Source organism: Sminthopsis crassicaudata, chromosome 6 (assembly GCF_048593235.1).
Source record: "Sminthopsis crassicaudata isolate SCR6 chromosome 6, ASM4859323v1, whole genome shotgun sequence".
Lineage (NCBI taxonomy): Eukaryota > Metazoa > Chordata > Mammalia > Dasyuromorphia > Dasyuridae > Sminthopsis > Sminthopsis crassicaudata.
This window is the reverse complement of record NC_133622.1, coordinates 239,326,515-239,342,460: the sequence shown is the minus strand read 5'-3', so window position 1 is coordinate 239,342,460 and position 15,946 is coordinate 239,326,515. Positions and strand designations below refer to the sequence as shown.

At 32.9% G+C, this 15,946-nt stretch overlaps 2 protein-coding genes across 2 annotated transcripts; both read right to left on the bottom strand.

The window, feature by feature from the left end:
• Positions 1-1,162: 1,162 nt before the first annotated feature.
• Positions 1,163-2,107, bottom strand: LOC141546355 (olfactory receptor 5D18-like). Its single transcript, XM_074274100.1, has one exon. It carries the CDS (start codon positions 2,105-2,107, stop codon positions 1,163-1,165), a length of 945 nt encoding a protein of 314 aa, XP_074130201.1.
• A 10,263-nt stretch (positions 2,108-12,370) lies between these two features.
• On the bottom strand, positions 12,371-13,315 carry LOC141546398 (olfactory receptor 5D13-like). Its single transcript, XM_074274182.1, has one exon. It carries the CDS (start codon positions 13,313-13,315, stop codon positions 12,371-12,373), a length of 945 nt encoding a protein of 314 aa, XP_074130283.1.
• Positions 13,316-15,946: the final 2,631 nt, after the last annotated feature.

Sequence of the window (15,946 nt, the reverse complement as noted above, 5' to 3'; positions counted from 1 at the left end):
ATGAATGGCAGTTTATGGGAAAGGTTGGCTTCTTAAAAACAAGAATGGTGATTTTGAGTTGTGGATGTCAGGTTGGTATTGTCTGCAGATTGATGTGAGTGGTATTGCAAATGCTAAAGTTCTTGTGCCATTCTTTGGCATATAAATGTATAATTGAGAAAACATGATGAAAGGATATTGTACCTGAATTCAGAGAAACTGCCATTCAATAGCTCTTGCTTTTAGTCACATTATTTCATTATTTTGGACCATAGACTCTCTCCTCTCTCTCCAGCCACAAAATAAAGGAGTGGATTAGGCAATGGACAAAGTCTCTTCCATTTCCAATAGCCTTTACTTATTAACTTTTTTATCCTTTCTCAATTATTTCTTCTTATAGATTAATTTCTTCTTCTCCTCCATTGGCTTTGTTCACAAAATCTTTATCCATTTATTCAGTGACCTTGAGATAAAATGAAACTTCTAAAAGGAACTGCCTTGTTTCTTAAAAACTCCATGCAAAAATGATGAAATCAACCCACAGTGTATAGAATTAGTCAGACATACCAAAGTCAGTGATTCAGTCTTCATTCTGACAAGTTTTAACATCTAAACTTGTCATTCACTTGTGTTGAGTTTGTTAATTTTACTGATACATCTTTATTGGCAATGTTTCAGGTCTTCTTTTGGATTAACTCCAAAGTTCATCTCCACAAATTTTAAAGTGCAGTAATGGGAGTGAAGAGTTCTAGTTTCTATATCAAGGATTCTAACAACACCGTTTTTGTACTCTTTCTAACTCCATGGGTTAAAATGTTTAGGGGAAGAGAATCATCCTTCATCAACATGAAAATATTATGGATACTCATCCTTTATAGAATTAGTTAAATTAACAGTATCTATCCATAGAGTCAATTCATCAATAAGTATGTATTAACTCCTACTATATACAAAAGAGTATACTAGGCAAGGGGAATATGAAGACAAACATTATATAGTCTGTGGTCACAAAATTTATATTTTATTAGAAGAAAAACATATACACAATATGCATATAATATACATATGTTTACATACATATGTATTTTTCTGTGTACTAATGTATATAAAGATTCATATGTGTAGATGTACATATATATATATACATACATATATATATATGCATACATATATATCACACATATCAACTAGAAAATACATTGTTGCCTACTAATTTCCTGAGTGTTTCCTTCACATCTTTGTTCCTCAAACTGTATATTATGGGATTCAGCATGGGGATCACTACTGCATAAAAAACAGAACCCACTTTGACTATGAGCCATGAGCTTTTTGAAATGGGTACACAGTAGAGAAAGAGAATGGTCCCATGAAAGATGGTGATCGCTGTTAGATGGGAGGCACAAGTGGAGAATGCTTTACGCCTCCCACTGGTGGAACTCATTTTCATGACAGTGACAAAAATAAAAAGATAGGACATGATAATGATTATAAGGGTGCTAAATTCATTGAAATTGGCAAAGATAACAAGTATCATTTCACTAAAATGTCTATCTGAGCAGGAAGCAGAGAGGATGACAGAGTACTCACAAAGGAAGTTATTGATCATATTAGTCCCACAAAAAGACAATACCAGGAGAGAGTATGTGAATATCAGGGAACATATTATTCCCCATGAATATGCTCCAGTCACCAGGAAGGCACAAAGCTTCTGAGACATGGCAAGTGTGTAGAGAAGAGGATTACAAATGGCCACAAAGCGGTCATAGGCCATCACTGCTAACATGAACATTTCTGTTATCACTGTTGTTGCAATAAAAAAGAATTGTGTGATGCAAGCTGAAATCGAGATTGTTCTATCTTCCACAAATAAATTCTCTAATAGTTTGGGGGTAACGACAGTAGAATAACAGAGATCCACAAAGGACAAGTGACTAAGAAAGAAATACATGGGGGTGTGCAATTTGGGGTTGATCTTGATGACTATAATCATGCCCAGATTTCCCATAACAGTTACCACATAAATGGTCAAAAATACAAGGAAGAGAGGGACTTGAAGATCTGGGTAATCAGAAAATCCTATGAGTATGAATGTAGCTTCAACAGTCTCATTTTTGTCAGCATTCAACATCGTCCCTAATGGAAAGAAGTAGAAAGTGTATTTTTAAAATCAAAACATTAAGAATAGTGAAAGAAAGGCTTTAGGGGTAGGTAGTTTGACATTGTTAAATCTAGCTTCTATTATAGGCTTGAGAGAGCCTGTTGATAAATTTTCATGTGAGCATTAACAATTTGGAAATTAGCAAAAGTCACAAGTCAGAACTTGAATCATTGCATAGTAGATTGTCTGAATCTAAGAAAGGGATGTATAAAATGTTGATAATACAGATTAAACTTAAAAAAATTGTCTTTTTTGAAACTTTTAACATTTGTATTCCATATAATGGAATTTGTAAGTATATTACATATATATATATATATATATATATATATATATATATATATATATGCATATATATATATATATATATATATATATATATATATATATATATGTATGTATATATGACACAGCTAACAACTCTTTAAAATTCTGAATAGCAAACTTTTCATGAAAGTTAAGATATCTAAAATCTAAAATCTAAAATCTAAAAAATTAGTTTTCTTAGCATTGCTCCCCTTTCCATGAGCTCTTATAGCTCCCAGTAACTACACCCCTCTTTCAATATATAGAGTATTTGCTACCTTCAATATCCACTTTAAATTATGTATATTTTGGTTTATATTATTAATAGGAATGGGAACTAGATATATGACTTCTTTCATATGTGAAGCTCTCACATAAAGACAATCTCTGTGCTTATGTAGACTGTTGTCTTTTTTATCCCTTAAAGTCTTAAATACTTGCTCAGAGCACTGGAATCTCCAATGATTAGCCAATGGTCATAAATTTAGTATATAGCAAAGGAAGAACTGAGAATTAGATCTTCCTGGTACTGAAGCTGATTTTCTATATGGTATACCAAGTTGTCTTTCATATTATGAAAGATGATATATATATATATATATATATATATATATATATATAAATATATATATATATATGCACATATATATGTATATATATATACACACATATATCTATGTACATATATATACACACATATATATATCTCTTATGTATGATATATTCACGCACATATATAAGCATATACAGAGATATATAGATAGATATAATATATATTAAACACTTTTTCAACAAATTATATTTAACACACTTATATTTAACACAATGGTGTTATTATATAAAATAACATATCTATTATAAAATATTGGAATACATGTATATATATAGAAAGATAGATTAGATTAATGACTGATAGAAAGATAGATAGAGATAAAGCAGGCTTGTTTCTATCCATCTACTAACTCTATATCTGAGTTTCAAAAAATTAGGCCAACAGAAGTCAAAATCTCGCAAAGCCTTTTAAGTTGGAAGGGATCAAAGTACAAGAAAATGGGAAACAAGAGAATTGTTTTCTTAGAACCAAATATGCTGTATTTAAATAAGCTTATTTTTTAGTGTTATGAAATGATATAATTTTTGGTTATAATAAGTCTTTGAGAGAAATCTGCTTCTAAAGATTTGTGATATATATTGCAATACAATTTCAGATTGGGCAAACACAAAAACAGTATCTCTTTGACATCCAAAAAAGCCTTGAATCCCTTGAACACAGGAACTATATTTAATGATTCACTGCTTTACGGGATGTTATTCTTAAGAAATATTCAATAAATCCATGTTGATGACATTTAATATTTTAATTCAATACCTACAACTTTGCTCTGCAGTTTCTCAATTTTAGATGTTATGAGGAAATTAAAATTATGCTTTATCACTTAATAACTCATTTATGCTATTCCCCATTTTGTCAAACCCAATTTCTCTGTTAAGTTCAAAGCCATGGTCTCTCCAAATCTGAATTAAATGTGAGTGAATGATGTGATCTCTCCAAATGCCTTTATGCCACCCCCTCCCACTCTGACCACATTTACTTTCCAACCAGTTTAATCTGAGACCTCTCTTTTGTTTCCAGTAAACAAAACTAATTTAGACTAAGATCTTCTATAACGGATTTTACTTCTGTCAGTGTTTCTCCTTGCAAAATGAGGACAGTTTGATATCCCTCAAAGGGAGGTTTTGATTGGGGTGGCTCTGGGTTTCTAGCCAATATTACTAGAAACAATTGAGATGCATAAAGCAATTAACATTCCTTAATATCAGAGAGGAGCATAACCAGCCATAACTGATTGTCTATTTAGTTTTCCAGCTGCAGCACATTGTAAGATTCCCCAACTTTTCTGACTTTCTCACAATTACATCACTACTTAACTGAAAGGTCCAGTCTGATCTATAGACATCATTGTTAATAATTTGTTACCTTGCTTAGAGAAAATGTGCCTCAGGTTCCCAGCTTTTTGACATTTTATGTGCCACAGTCATGAAAGAAAAGCATCCCGGACTAAAGAAGAAGAAAAGCCCAAATATGCTGAATCCCCAGTCTGTGTGCTCCCATGGAGTATATAATTCCTACCTCCCTAGTTCTCTCACAAATGAGACTGCTCTTAAAACACTTCTATGATGAATAAACATTCAGAGAGACTTCGCTCAGCCTGAGACCAGTAGTAAACATGTGATGTGTTCCCACAGAAAACTGTAGCAGTCTTTATTGAGTATATAAAACAAAATCCACACTATTTCATACCTAAATTTAAGACCTAAGGACAAAGATGAGCCACCTTACTGAATTGGAGGCAAAAATGGAGAATATGCTATGCATTTTAAATCTATTTCTAAGACTTTGGAGACCCAGCCCCAAGGGAATCCATTACTAAGGTTTGATGTTATTGTGTTTTTCCACCCTTCCCATGGGCCTAAAAACAAATGATTAGATATACTGCCATATCTCATGTGTTGTCTTTACAAAATGAGATGCCCTTGAAAACACAAAGGATTGTCCAACTGGAGAATTGTTTCTCATTTTTCTTATTTCTCACTGATTCTAATATCCTTCCTAAACATTATTGAAGTATGCATAGCATAATAAAATAGTAAATCACTATACAGAAAAATAAAACTATTCAGTTCTATTATTTTCCTCTGGGAATTCTGTAAGTTGGTTTGCAAATAGCCTTAAGCATGGAGAAAAAATGTGTATGGGTAATGTTAGGAATTGCTTACTTATTTGGTTGCTTATCAGCAGCATTCAACAAAAATCAGCCTAGTAATATTCAGTTCAATACAAATAAAGTTAATTTGAGTTCAGAGAGTAATGTCAGTGCCTGGATTTTAAAAGAACCATAAAAAAATTAGTATACCCAGAATTTAGATGTAGTAGACAAGGGATTAAAATAATTTAGATACTTCAATTTAACAAGTGCTTATTATTATTATTATTATTATGCTTCAGGGTCCCTTAATAGCTATTCCATATATAGAATTGCAAGGGTCTGTCAACTGATAGGCAATGATGGATATAAAGAAGGAAGAATGGAGTACCTCTTAATCTTAGATCAGGGTAACTAGACTGATTTTGGTGCTTTCACTAATTTAGCAAGTGAAGCAGATGATGGAAAAAAAAAGTAAATGTTTTATTTTCAAATGAAAAGATCTCTCATTCCTATACTTGGGTGATATATAAAAGTCAGTTAACGATGCAAGACTGGAGTTCATAGGCACAAAATACTATAAAACTGTGCCTATCCTTTAATCCAGTGATACTACTAGTATCACTACTGGTATCCCAAAGAGAATACAAAAAAGGGAAAAGGACCCACATGTACAAAATTATTTAAAACAGAACTTTTTTGTGGTGGCAAATAATTGAAAATGAATGTCCCTCAATTAGGGAATGGCTTGACAAATGGTGATATGTGACTCTAATGGAATAGTGTTGTTCTATAAGAAATGTGCAGGCAGATTTTGATAATCACTGAAAGACTGATATGAACTGATGCTGCGTGCAGTGAGCAGAACCAGAAGAACATTATATATAGTAACAGCAACATTGTGCAATCAATTATGATATATTAAGATTTTCTCAGCAATACAATGATCCAAGAAAATTGCAACAGATTTGAGATTAAAACTGCCATCCACATCCAGAGAAAGAACCATGAAGTCTGAATGCAGATCAAAGTGTGACATTTTCCCTTTTTGTTTGCTTTTGTTTTGATTTATTTTTTTCTTCAGGAACTCTATGAAGAAGCTATTATATTTTACAAAGGCCACCAGAAGGTAGAGACATATCAGGCTATGGGAAATTTTCTGGATGCCATTGTAGCAAAGGAAGCTTCCTACCAGACAATCACACTGGCACTTTTACTCCCACAGTTCCATGAATCATATAAGTCCTCCTGTAGTCCTGAAGAACAGATCCTTGTTAAAATTAAGGGGATACACTTTCTCCCCTATGGATACTTTCAGACCAATTTATTATCCAAGAGGGAAGTCAGTGGAAGCTTATTTTTGGCCTATATCAAGTTATACTCTTGGGAAAGAATGCCATCTAATCTCTAGTAAAACACATCTTCATTGGTTACAAGCTAGGAAAAAAACAAACAAACAAACAAAAAAAAAAAAACAAAAACAAAAACAAAAACAAAAACTACCTGCCCAACTTGGGCCCAAGGGAATCCTGAAGGAGTCACATCTCCCCTCTTTTAAAACTTGTCCAAAGAGGCATCCTTACCTGAGAGAAAATTGACAAATTTTACACCCATTCTCCCATGCAGGGGCTTCAAATTATTACAAGTTTTTGTGGACATTGTCATCAACTGGTAGAGGCCTTTGCTTGCTACACTGAAAAAGCTAAGGAGTTATATTGAAAGAAATCATACTTTGGTTTGGCTTATCTAGAACTTTACAGAGTGACAATAATCCAGACTTTTCTTCACAAATAAGCAGTAGCAGAGTCATGTAAACATAGCTATCATTTTCACTCTGATTGACATTGTCAGAATTCTGGGAAGGCAGAAAATAAAGAAAAACATCCTCAAGTCCTTATTAAGCTTTGCCTAGAAACTCTTGAGGACTGAGTGAAAAATCTCCTGATCGGACTACTTAGAACATACATCACACCCAGGGACAGAATTAAACTTACTCAATTTGAGTACTGCATGAGAGACTCTTTCTAATATCTCATATTATTGTTGTAGACCCAGAACATCATCTAGTCAACCAATTTGTAGCCCAGTTAGGAATAGTCAGGGATTTCTAATAGAATATGCCAGTAGGCACTTCTCAAAATCTTTGGACAGGACAAAGGAAAACATTAGTCCTGTACAATCAAGACATTGGGTATATTTAAAATCATGGAAAATTCAGAAAGGGGAACACCTGGCTGTCACCTGGAAGAATCATACTTAGTACTCCAACAGCAGCAAAACTTGAATGCCTCCCCACTTAGATCCATAACTTTAGGATTAAACTTTTGTCACCTCCTGCTACTCCCCTGGAAACTCCAGAATACTCTTATGAACCTGTAAAGGATCTCAAACTACAGTTGAGAAATATCCTGGCTTTTTCAGGTAGACAGGTGGATGAATAGAGGTGAAATTATATTGGCCCTCTTCCTCTCATGTCTTAGCCTTGCTATAGTCATCATCTTTCAACTTTCAAGAAATTGCTTTGGAATCACTCCCTCTGTGCCAAGAATGACAATACTTTTGTCACTCCCTCTGTGCCAAGAATGACATCCTTTTTTTCCCCCAATTTTTCAAGCTCGTTTGGCTTCCACAAATAGGAGAATAATTTTTTAGGCAAATTGGGAAATTCATTAGGCCAAGGAAGAGCCCAGGATTATTGGTTATGAAATCCCCACCCTTATGGTAATTATTATCTCTAACGAGATGCATTTTTTGCAAAAAGGTCCTCTCCTTAATGTGATCAACTTGAAGCTCTCCCTTACCTTATTTGTACTGGCCATTCCCTTCTGGGCAAATCTTTCTCTTTAAATACACACAAACACACACACACACACACACACACACATATATATGTGATTTTATATATGTTATTATATATATATATGTGTGTGTGATTTTATGAGTTCATAAAATAAAAAGAAAAGGAAAAAACCGTCAGAGAGGAAAAAAAAAAACAGGAAAAAAGGAAGTGAATATGCTATGTATTGATTTACATTCAATCTCTATAGTTCTTTTTCTGAATGGACAAATCTTTCTAATTCAGTATATACCCTATTTCTCAACAGAAGATCACTCCCCTGCCTGAGAAACAAGCTCTACAATTATTCAAAAGTTTAAGACCCCTGTTGAGGGGTTTTTTTGATCTGTACTGTTTGTGTGAACCTAATAATAAGTGTTCCTCTATCTTCACTTTGGTCAGTTTTATCAATTATGTTGATGTAACACTTTATAATTGTGACTATGACTCTGCTCTCTCTCCTACTATAAGCTTTACCTATGAAATAAATCATAATGTTCCAACCTCCTCTGATTATAATACTCTTATTGATCTTTCTTTATAAAGCATCAGTCTTGCCTGGGATTTCTTTCTAATCCCTGGAGGCCTTAAACTCAGATTTGGTAGCATCTATGTTCCTAAAAGTTATGTTTGGGGTGGACCAAGTAAGTAATAAAAATTCTGGGGAAGTGATGAAATAAATGCTACTTACTGGCAGGATTCTAGACCCATTGTTATAGCCACCAACTTTTTTTTTTTTTTTTTTTTAACAACTCACAAAGACTTTTGTATGTGTATTCTTGGATTTATTGCTCCCTCTTTTTCCATTTTTAATAACTAGAAATCTAGAATTTCAACCATGAAAGGGTAAAACATATTCTTGGAAAATATTCTCTTAAATTCCTTAAAAAAGGATCAGAGTATTTCATGGCTTGTTGTGGACTCTTAGAACATGAAATCATTCTCTCCAACTTAACATTGACCATTCACCAGTTAGCCAATGAAACAGTCCAATCTTCAAGAAATGCAGCATTCTTTGAATTTCCTAGCAAATGTGGCTCCAGTTAACAGAATAGCTCTGGCTTAACATATTGCCTCAAGCAGAAGCAGTTGTATACTGGCCAACATCTCCTGAGGCATACGCATTAATGAATCTCAGCAGTTAGAACTCCATCCCATTCTAGAAGAGGCTAATTGGCTACAAGCAATCCATGATAACCTCAGTTCTTTGAAATAATCTGCTTCATGGAAACCTTGGCTATGGTCTTTGTTAACTCCCCACACTCACTCACTTCTTATTGTTCTTCTAGTATTCCTTTTTGGTTCTTGTTGACTTAACCTCCTAAATGGATTTGTCTCTTCTAGGTTCCAAGCCATGTCACTTCAGATGTTTGCTCAGATTGCATAATAACTTCTGTACAAATCAAAGAAGTATCTCCCACTGGGTCTGGTGTCAACTAGTTTTTGAACACCCAGTAAGGATTCTACCTCTTGAAGGATATAATTCTATGGCCAAACCCCAGCTGGAAGCAATATCAAAAGATAAGATCCACAAAAGATTTTGGGTCTCATTTGTTTGAGGAGGTGAATAAACACCAGCAAAATATTATGTTCCTGGCTGTAACCCAGTATCTAAGGGGGGCCCAGTCAGGAATTCTAACTCCTATTTCCTTTTGATACAGAACAAATTGACCCTGTAGGATTTCTTGTTTTGACAAAATCATCTTTAATATAGACAGAATTACCTTTTTTTTTTTTTGATGCCCAGTTGCTTTTACTCATAATTTTCTCTCTTAGTCTCTCTTTTTACCCTGTCCCTATCACATGATCATCTCCCATGTTACCCTTTTATTCCTTATTATGATATCTTTATATTCTTTTCCTATACAATTATAGTTTTAGAATTACCTAATCATACACATCTCCAACCTACCCTTCCTTTAAAACTAACTCTGTAATGATAATTGTTCTAGGAATACTATCAATAATAATAATAATTAATAATTGTTAATGTTAATAACATTTTCATATATAATAAATAACCATTTTAACCTTAATTAGTGCATTATAATTCATCTTTAATGGTTTCTTTATATTTCTTTTGAATGTTTTAGATTTGATTTTCCATTAAATTCTGCTCCTTTTGTTGCAAATATCTGAAAGTCTTTTAGTATATCAAATGTCCATTTTTTTCCAATCCAGATTAGGCTCAACTTTGCTGAATAAAATGTTCTTGGAGAAACCCTGCTTCCTTTAAAATATAATGCTCTAAGATCTAAGGTTTATTAGCATAGAAGCTTCTTAGTCTACAGTTTGGGAAAAATAATTGTATTATAAGCCCTGGGTGCTTGGCTAGGATTCAAATTACTTGCTTTGTTCATATGAGTCTATCTAAGACTTTGATAGCACTTCTCACAAATATAACCTGATCTGTAAGATCCACAACTTTCTTTCTAACTTTCTTCTGTAAATCCATTGTTTTTCTTTGGAAGGTATACAAATAAGGAGTAGCACTGATATTTAAAAAAAAATAAGATGTTTCCCTTTATTGCTCAAGTAGTTCACTCACAAAGCCCCTCCCTCACATCAAAATTACCTTATATGTGGGAGCACTTTTTGTTCTTTATTAAAAAAAAAAAAGTTCTCATTCCATACAATAGCATTTGACAGAGAGTAGGCACTTAATACATTTTTTTTCATTCATTCAAGTGATTTTTTTTAACAGAGGCCAAATTGTTGAGATCTTAAGAAATAAAAGAGAATAAATCAGGAAGTTATAATGTATAATAAAATAAGTGCTTGAACATTGTTCAATTGGTAAATGGTCTAAGAATATGAATGGACAATTTACAGATGAAGAAATTAAAGCCATTTCTACTCATATGAAAAAATGCTCTAACTCACTATTGATTAAAGAAATTCAAATTAAAATAACTCTGAGGTACCACTACACAGTTCTCAGACTGGCTAAGATGACAGAAAAAGATAATAATAAATATTGAAGGGATTGTGGGAAAAGTGGAACACTAATATATTGTCAATGGAGTTGTGAACTGATCCAATCAATCTGGAGAGCAATTTGAAGCTCTGCCCAAAGGGCTAGCAAACTGCATTCTCTTTGATCCAGCAGTGTTTCTATTGAAGCTGTGTCCCAAAGAAATCATAAAAAAGGGAAAAGGACCCACATGTGGGTAGTAGTGACAAAGAACTAGAAATTAAGAGGATGTCCATCAGATGGGGAATGGCTGGATAATCTATGGTTTACTTGTATGTTTCAGAATATTATTATCCTATAAGAAACAATCAGCACGATGATTTCAGAGAGGCCTGGAGAAAGTCACATGAATTGATGTTAAGTGAAGTGAGTAAAACCAAGAGAATATAGATTCTGTACATAAAAATGACAAGATTATGTGATGATCAATTCTGATGGATGTGACTCTTTTCAATAATGAAGTGATTCAGGCTGAATCCAATAGACTTTTAATGCCAGAAAGAGGTCTATGAGGACTTAATGTGGATCATAACATAGTATTTTCACTGTTTTTGTTTTTGTTTACTTGCTTTTTTTCTCTCTCTCTCTTTTTTTTAATCTGTTTTTTCTTTTGCATCTTGATGAATGTGGAAATATGTATTGGGAAATAAAAAGTGTACTTAAGGATTTGAGTCCAAAACCTACTTCTTTTGTTACCTGAATTACCATGAGCAAGTTGTTTAACCTCTCTATTTTAACTGGAGAAAACATAATATGGCTATACACATCAATTACAGTATAATTTGATTAAGGAAATGGTTTATTTTTTATTCCCCTGTTAAGCATGTAATCAAAGGAAATCATTGCCAAAAAGAAAACTTTCATATATATATATATATATATATATATATATATATATATATATATATATATATATATATGAATATATACAAAAGTATATTACAGAATTGGAAACAAAATTGCATTACAAAGCCATCAATTGGGAAGTGAGTAAATAAATGTAATACACGAATATAATAGAATATTGCTGTATTGTACTAATGAAGATAAAAAATACAGGGAAGCTTTGAAAGACCCAAATGAATGGAAAGGGAAGTAAATAGAGCAAAAAACAAAAAAAACAAAAAAAAACCCCGACAAAAATAGTAATAATAATGTATATGGATAGAACAATTTTAATGGAAATAAAAACAACCAAAAAACAACTCCTTTGTAGAGGTGAAGATGAGAGAAATCTGTCAAAATTTACATAAAATGTCTGTTTGGAATTTATAACATTTGTCAAATGTCAATCTATTCAATAAGCAGGAAATTATTATTTAAGAATAAATCAATTGCCTGTTTAATTGATTTTGACCACAAATTCTATGACAAAAACTCAATCAAGAAACACATTATAATGACAAATAATTTTAGTGAGTAAAATTTTTGATATTTCTTATTTTGCTGAGAGTTTCTTTTATATCTTTGTTTCTCAGACTATAAATTAGTGGATTGAGCATAGGGATTACCACAGTATAAAAAACTGAAGTCACTCTAACTATGAGCCATGAGCTTTTGGAATTAGGAACACAGTAGAGGAAGAGGATGGTCCCATAAAAGATGGTAACAGCTGTGAGGTGGGAGGCACAGGTGGAGAAAGCTTTACGTCTCCCACTTGCTGAATGCATTCTCAGAATGGTGACAAAAATGCAACTATAAGAAGTGAGGATAATGATGAGAGTGCCAAATGCATTAAAGTTAGCAACAATAAAAAGTATTATTTCACTAAAATGTTTATCAGAGCAGGAGGCTGATAGGATGACAGAATACTCGCAGAGAAAATTATTAATAATTTTAGTCTCACAAAATGACAAGATAATGAGAGAGTAGGTAAATAGAAGAGAAGAACTTATGCCCCATGAATAAGCTGCAGCCACCAGAAGGGCAGAAAGTTTCTGTGACATGGAAACAGTGTAAAGCAGAGGCTTATAAATGGCCAGGAAACGGTCATAAGCCATCACTGCTAGTAGGCATGTCTCTGCCACCACAAAAGTAGCAGTTAAAAAGAATTGTGTGATGCAATTCTTGATGGAGATAGTTCTGTCTTCCACAACCAGGTTTTCTAAGAGTTTGGGTGTGACTCCAGTGGAGTAACAAAAATCCACAAAGGACAAGTGACTGAGAAAAAAGTACATGGGCGTATGGAGTTTGGGGTTAATCCTGATGATCACAATCATGCCCAAGTTTCCTACCACAGTGACCACATATATGGTCAAGAACAGCAGAAAGAGGGGGACTTGTAGATCAGGATAATCTGAGAATCCTAAAAGGATGAATATCACTGAAGTACTCTGATTCTTTTCAGTAGTTATCATGGCTCCTCTTCAAAAGAATTCAAAATAGATTCTGAGAAGGAAAAAAATGAAATAACATGAGTTACCTAGGCAATGCAGCAAATGAAATCCTGAATTGAGAATTGAGGAAATGTATTATTAACATTTTTTGGAAGCAACATGGATTAATTTTAAAATAAGTATTATTATAAATGATACTTTCATTTTGAGAAAAAAAATTAACATAATAGGAAAAAAATGAGAAAAGAGAAAGAAAGACAGAGAGAGAGAGAGAGAGAGAGAGAGAGAGAGAGAGAGAGAGAGAGAGAGAGATTCTAAATTCAGAGGAGGAAGGATTTTGAGAAGTTATCTAGCCAATCTCCATTAGGGAATAAGGATCCCCTTTCCATGACCATTGGCAGGTCATTGTCTAACCTTTGTTTAAGGCCTCAAAAAAAAAAGGAGTAATCATTATTTCCTCTTTTGTTTGTCAAGTTTTCATTATCAATCATGCAGTGTTACGAAATCATGGGTTATGAATCTAATGAGTACTAGCTTTACAAATGAATGAATAATAATTTACTTTCTCAGTGCTTCACACAACACTCTAAGGCCAAACTATAGCAGAGTTTGTTAGAAGGATCAAACTCCTCTACAGACATCTCTATATAAGATGAATTCAAAAATATGAACCAAAAAATACATTAGGAGAAAGTGTTTCTTCATGTACCCATAATTGTCTTTAGAGCTTCTGATCATTGGCCATATTATTTGTGCCAATAACAAAAAGAACTAGTTTTCTGCATATTATAACTCTTTAAATTCCTTAAGGAGTACCTCCAAAACCTCTATCTCTAAAGTGTCATTTTCTAAGGGGAGATAAGTTGAAAAAAATATTTGCTTTGCAATAGCTATTTGTTTATAGCTTTTGAAAGGGGACTGCAACAGAAGGAACCAAATGACAGATTTGAGTCTGGACACATTGGCAAGATTGTTCCATAGTTAGTCGGAAGCAGAGTCAGCACTCTGCTGCTCTCCATCCATCTACATGTTATGTTATTATCTTTTAATTCACCTACTCCCCCTACACACCTCTATATTTGGCAACAATAAGCAAACACTATCATTCCCAGAAAGTTCATATCAATCAATTGCTCTATAGATCTATTCTATGCCTTCCCACTTTGAAGTACTCCTACTTGCCCACCACATTTTGAAATGTTTATTATTATTAGAAAAATAACTTCAACAGCCTAAAGACCCCCAATTTTTTTTTTTGCTTTTAAAATTTATCCTCAGTGGATATTTATTTGAATTAGCATAGTGACACATGACAAAGAGAATACACATTAAAAAAATTTCATTCATGTTTATATCCTTAATATGATGAACAATAAAGGATAAATCCATGAGAAAAATACAAACAGCAAAATTGTAACAAGACAATGACTATCTTGATACCCTGTCCCAAATCCATGTAGTTTCTCCCTTCTTGATATTTTGTGCCATCTTTTCATAGTAATTTTTCTTAAGTTGACCAAGGTGTCTCCAATCTATTTAAAAATGATTTAGCAAGATAGTAGCATTAGTGAGTGGATACCTAAATATTATACCATTGATGCCTAGCAATACTGAAAATATTAGGAATAGAAGATTTAATGAAAGGAGTAGAACAGAATAGGGTCCGAAAAGAAAGAGAGATTGTAAACATTTCTAGGACTTCTGTTGTGTATACAAAATACAAAATTTGAAGTTAGAAAGTGCATGATTATTTCCCAAGTATTCATTTTACTACCTATGTGACCCATAGACTAGTCATTGAACTTTGTTTGCCATTATTTTCTTTATTTGAAAAACAAGTTAAATTAGAAAATACTTCAGTTCCCTTCCAGTTCTGTTATTTTATTGTCTGTGTTCTAAAAGTTCCCTTCTGGATGTATGTTACGCAATACTATTATTTCAACTCTTTAAAAATACTGAAAAAAACCACCAACAGAAACAGAAAAAAATCCCAGATCACACTATTTGAAATTGTTTCTTTATATCTACTAATAACAGTGGGAGGAAATAATCACAAAGGCATTAGAAAGAAACAAGAAAACAAAACAACAATTTCAATGAAGTTTTCCTTATGGGGTACTTGGATTCTGATCTGAGTATTTTTCCTTCCCTGTTAAAATCATATATGTTGAATCCTTTAAATCATACAAAAAGTAATAACCTTGTATCAAAGAGTGCATCCTTATTTTCTTAAAATAACTAAATGTTAAGAACATTTCTACATTACTCCCTTATTCTTACCATAATGCTAAGGCAATAAAAATACTTTTTAACTTGGATTTATTTACTTCTCAACTTTTCTATGTTTTCTTAAGCTTCCACCAGAATCTTTTCAGCAACCCACCTGATATTATATTCTTTTAAAATTCTTTTTTTTTTTAATTTGGAATTTTTTTCACAGTATATATGCATGAGTAATTTTTAAAAATAATATTATCCCTTGTATTCATTTTTCCAAATTATCCCCCCCTTCTCTCCATTCCCTCCCCCCGATGACAGGCAATCCCATACATTTTACATGTGTTACAGTAAAACCTAGATACAATATATGTGTGTAAATACCAATATTCTTTTAAAATTCTAAGGGATGTGATCACTTTATAATAGGTTAAT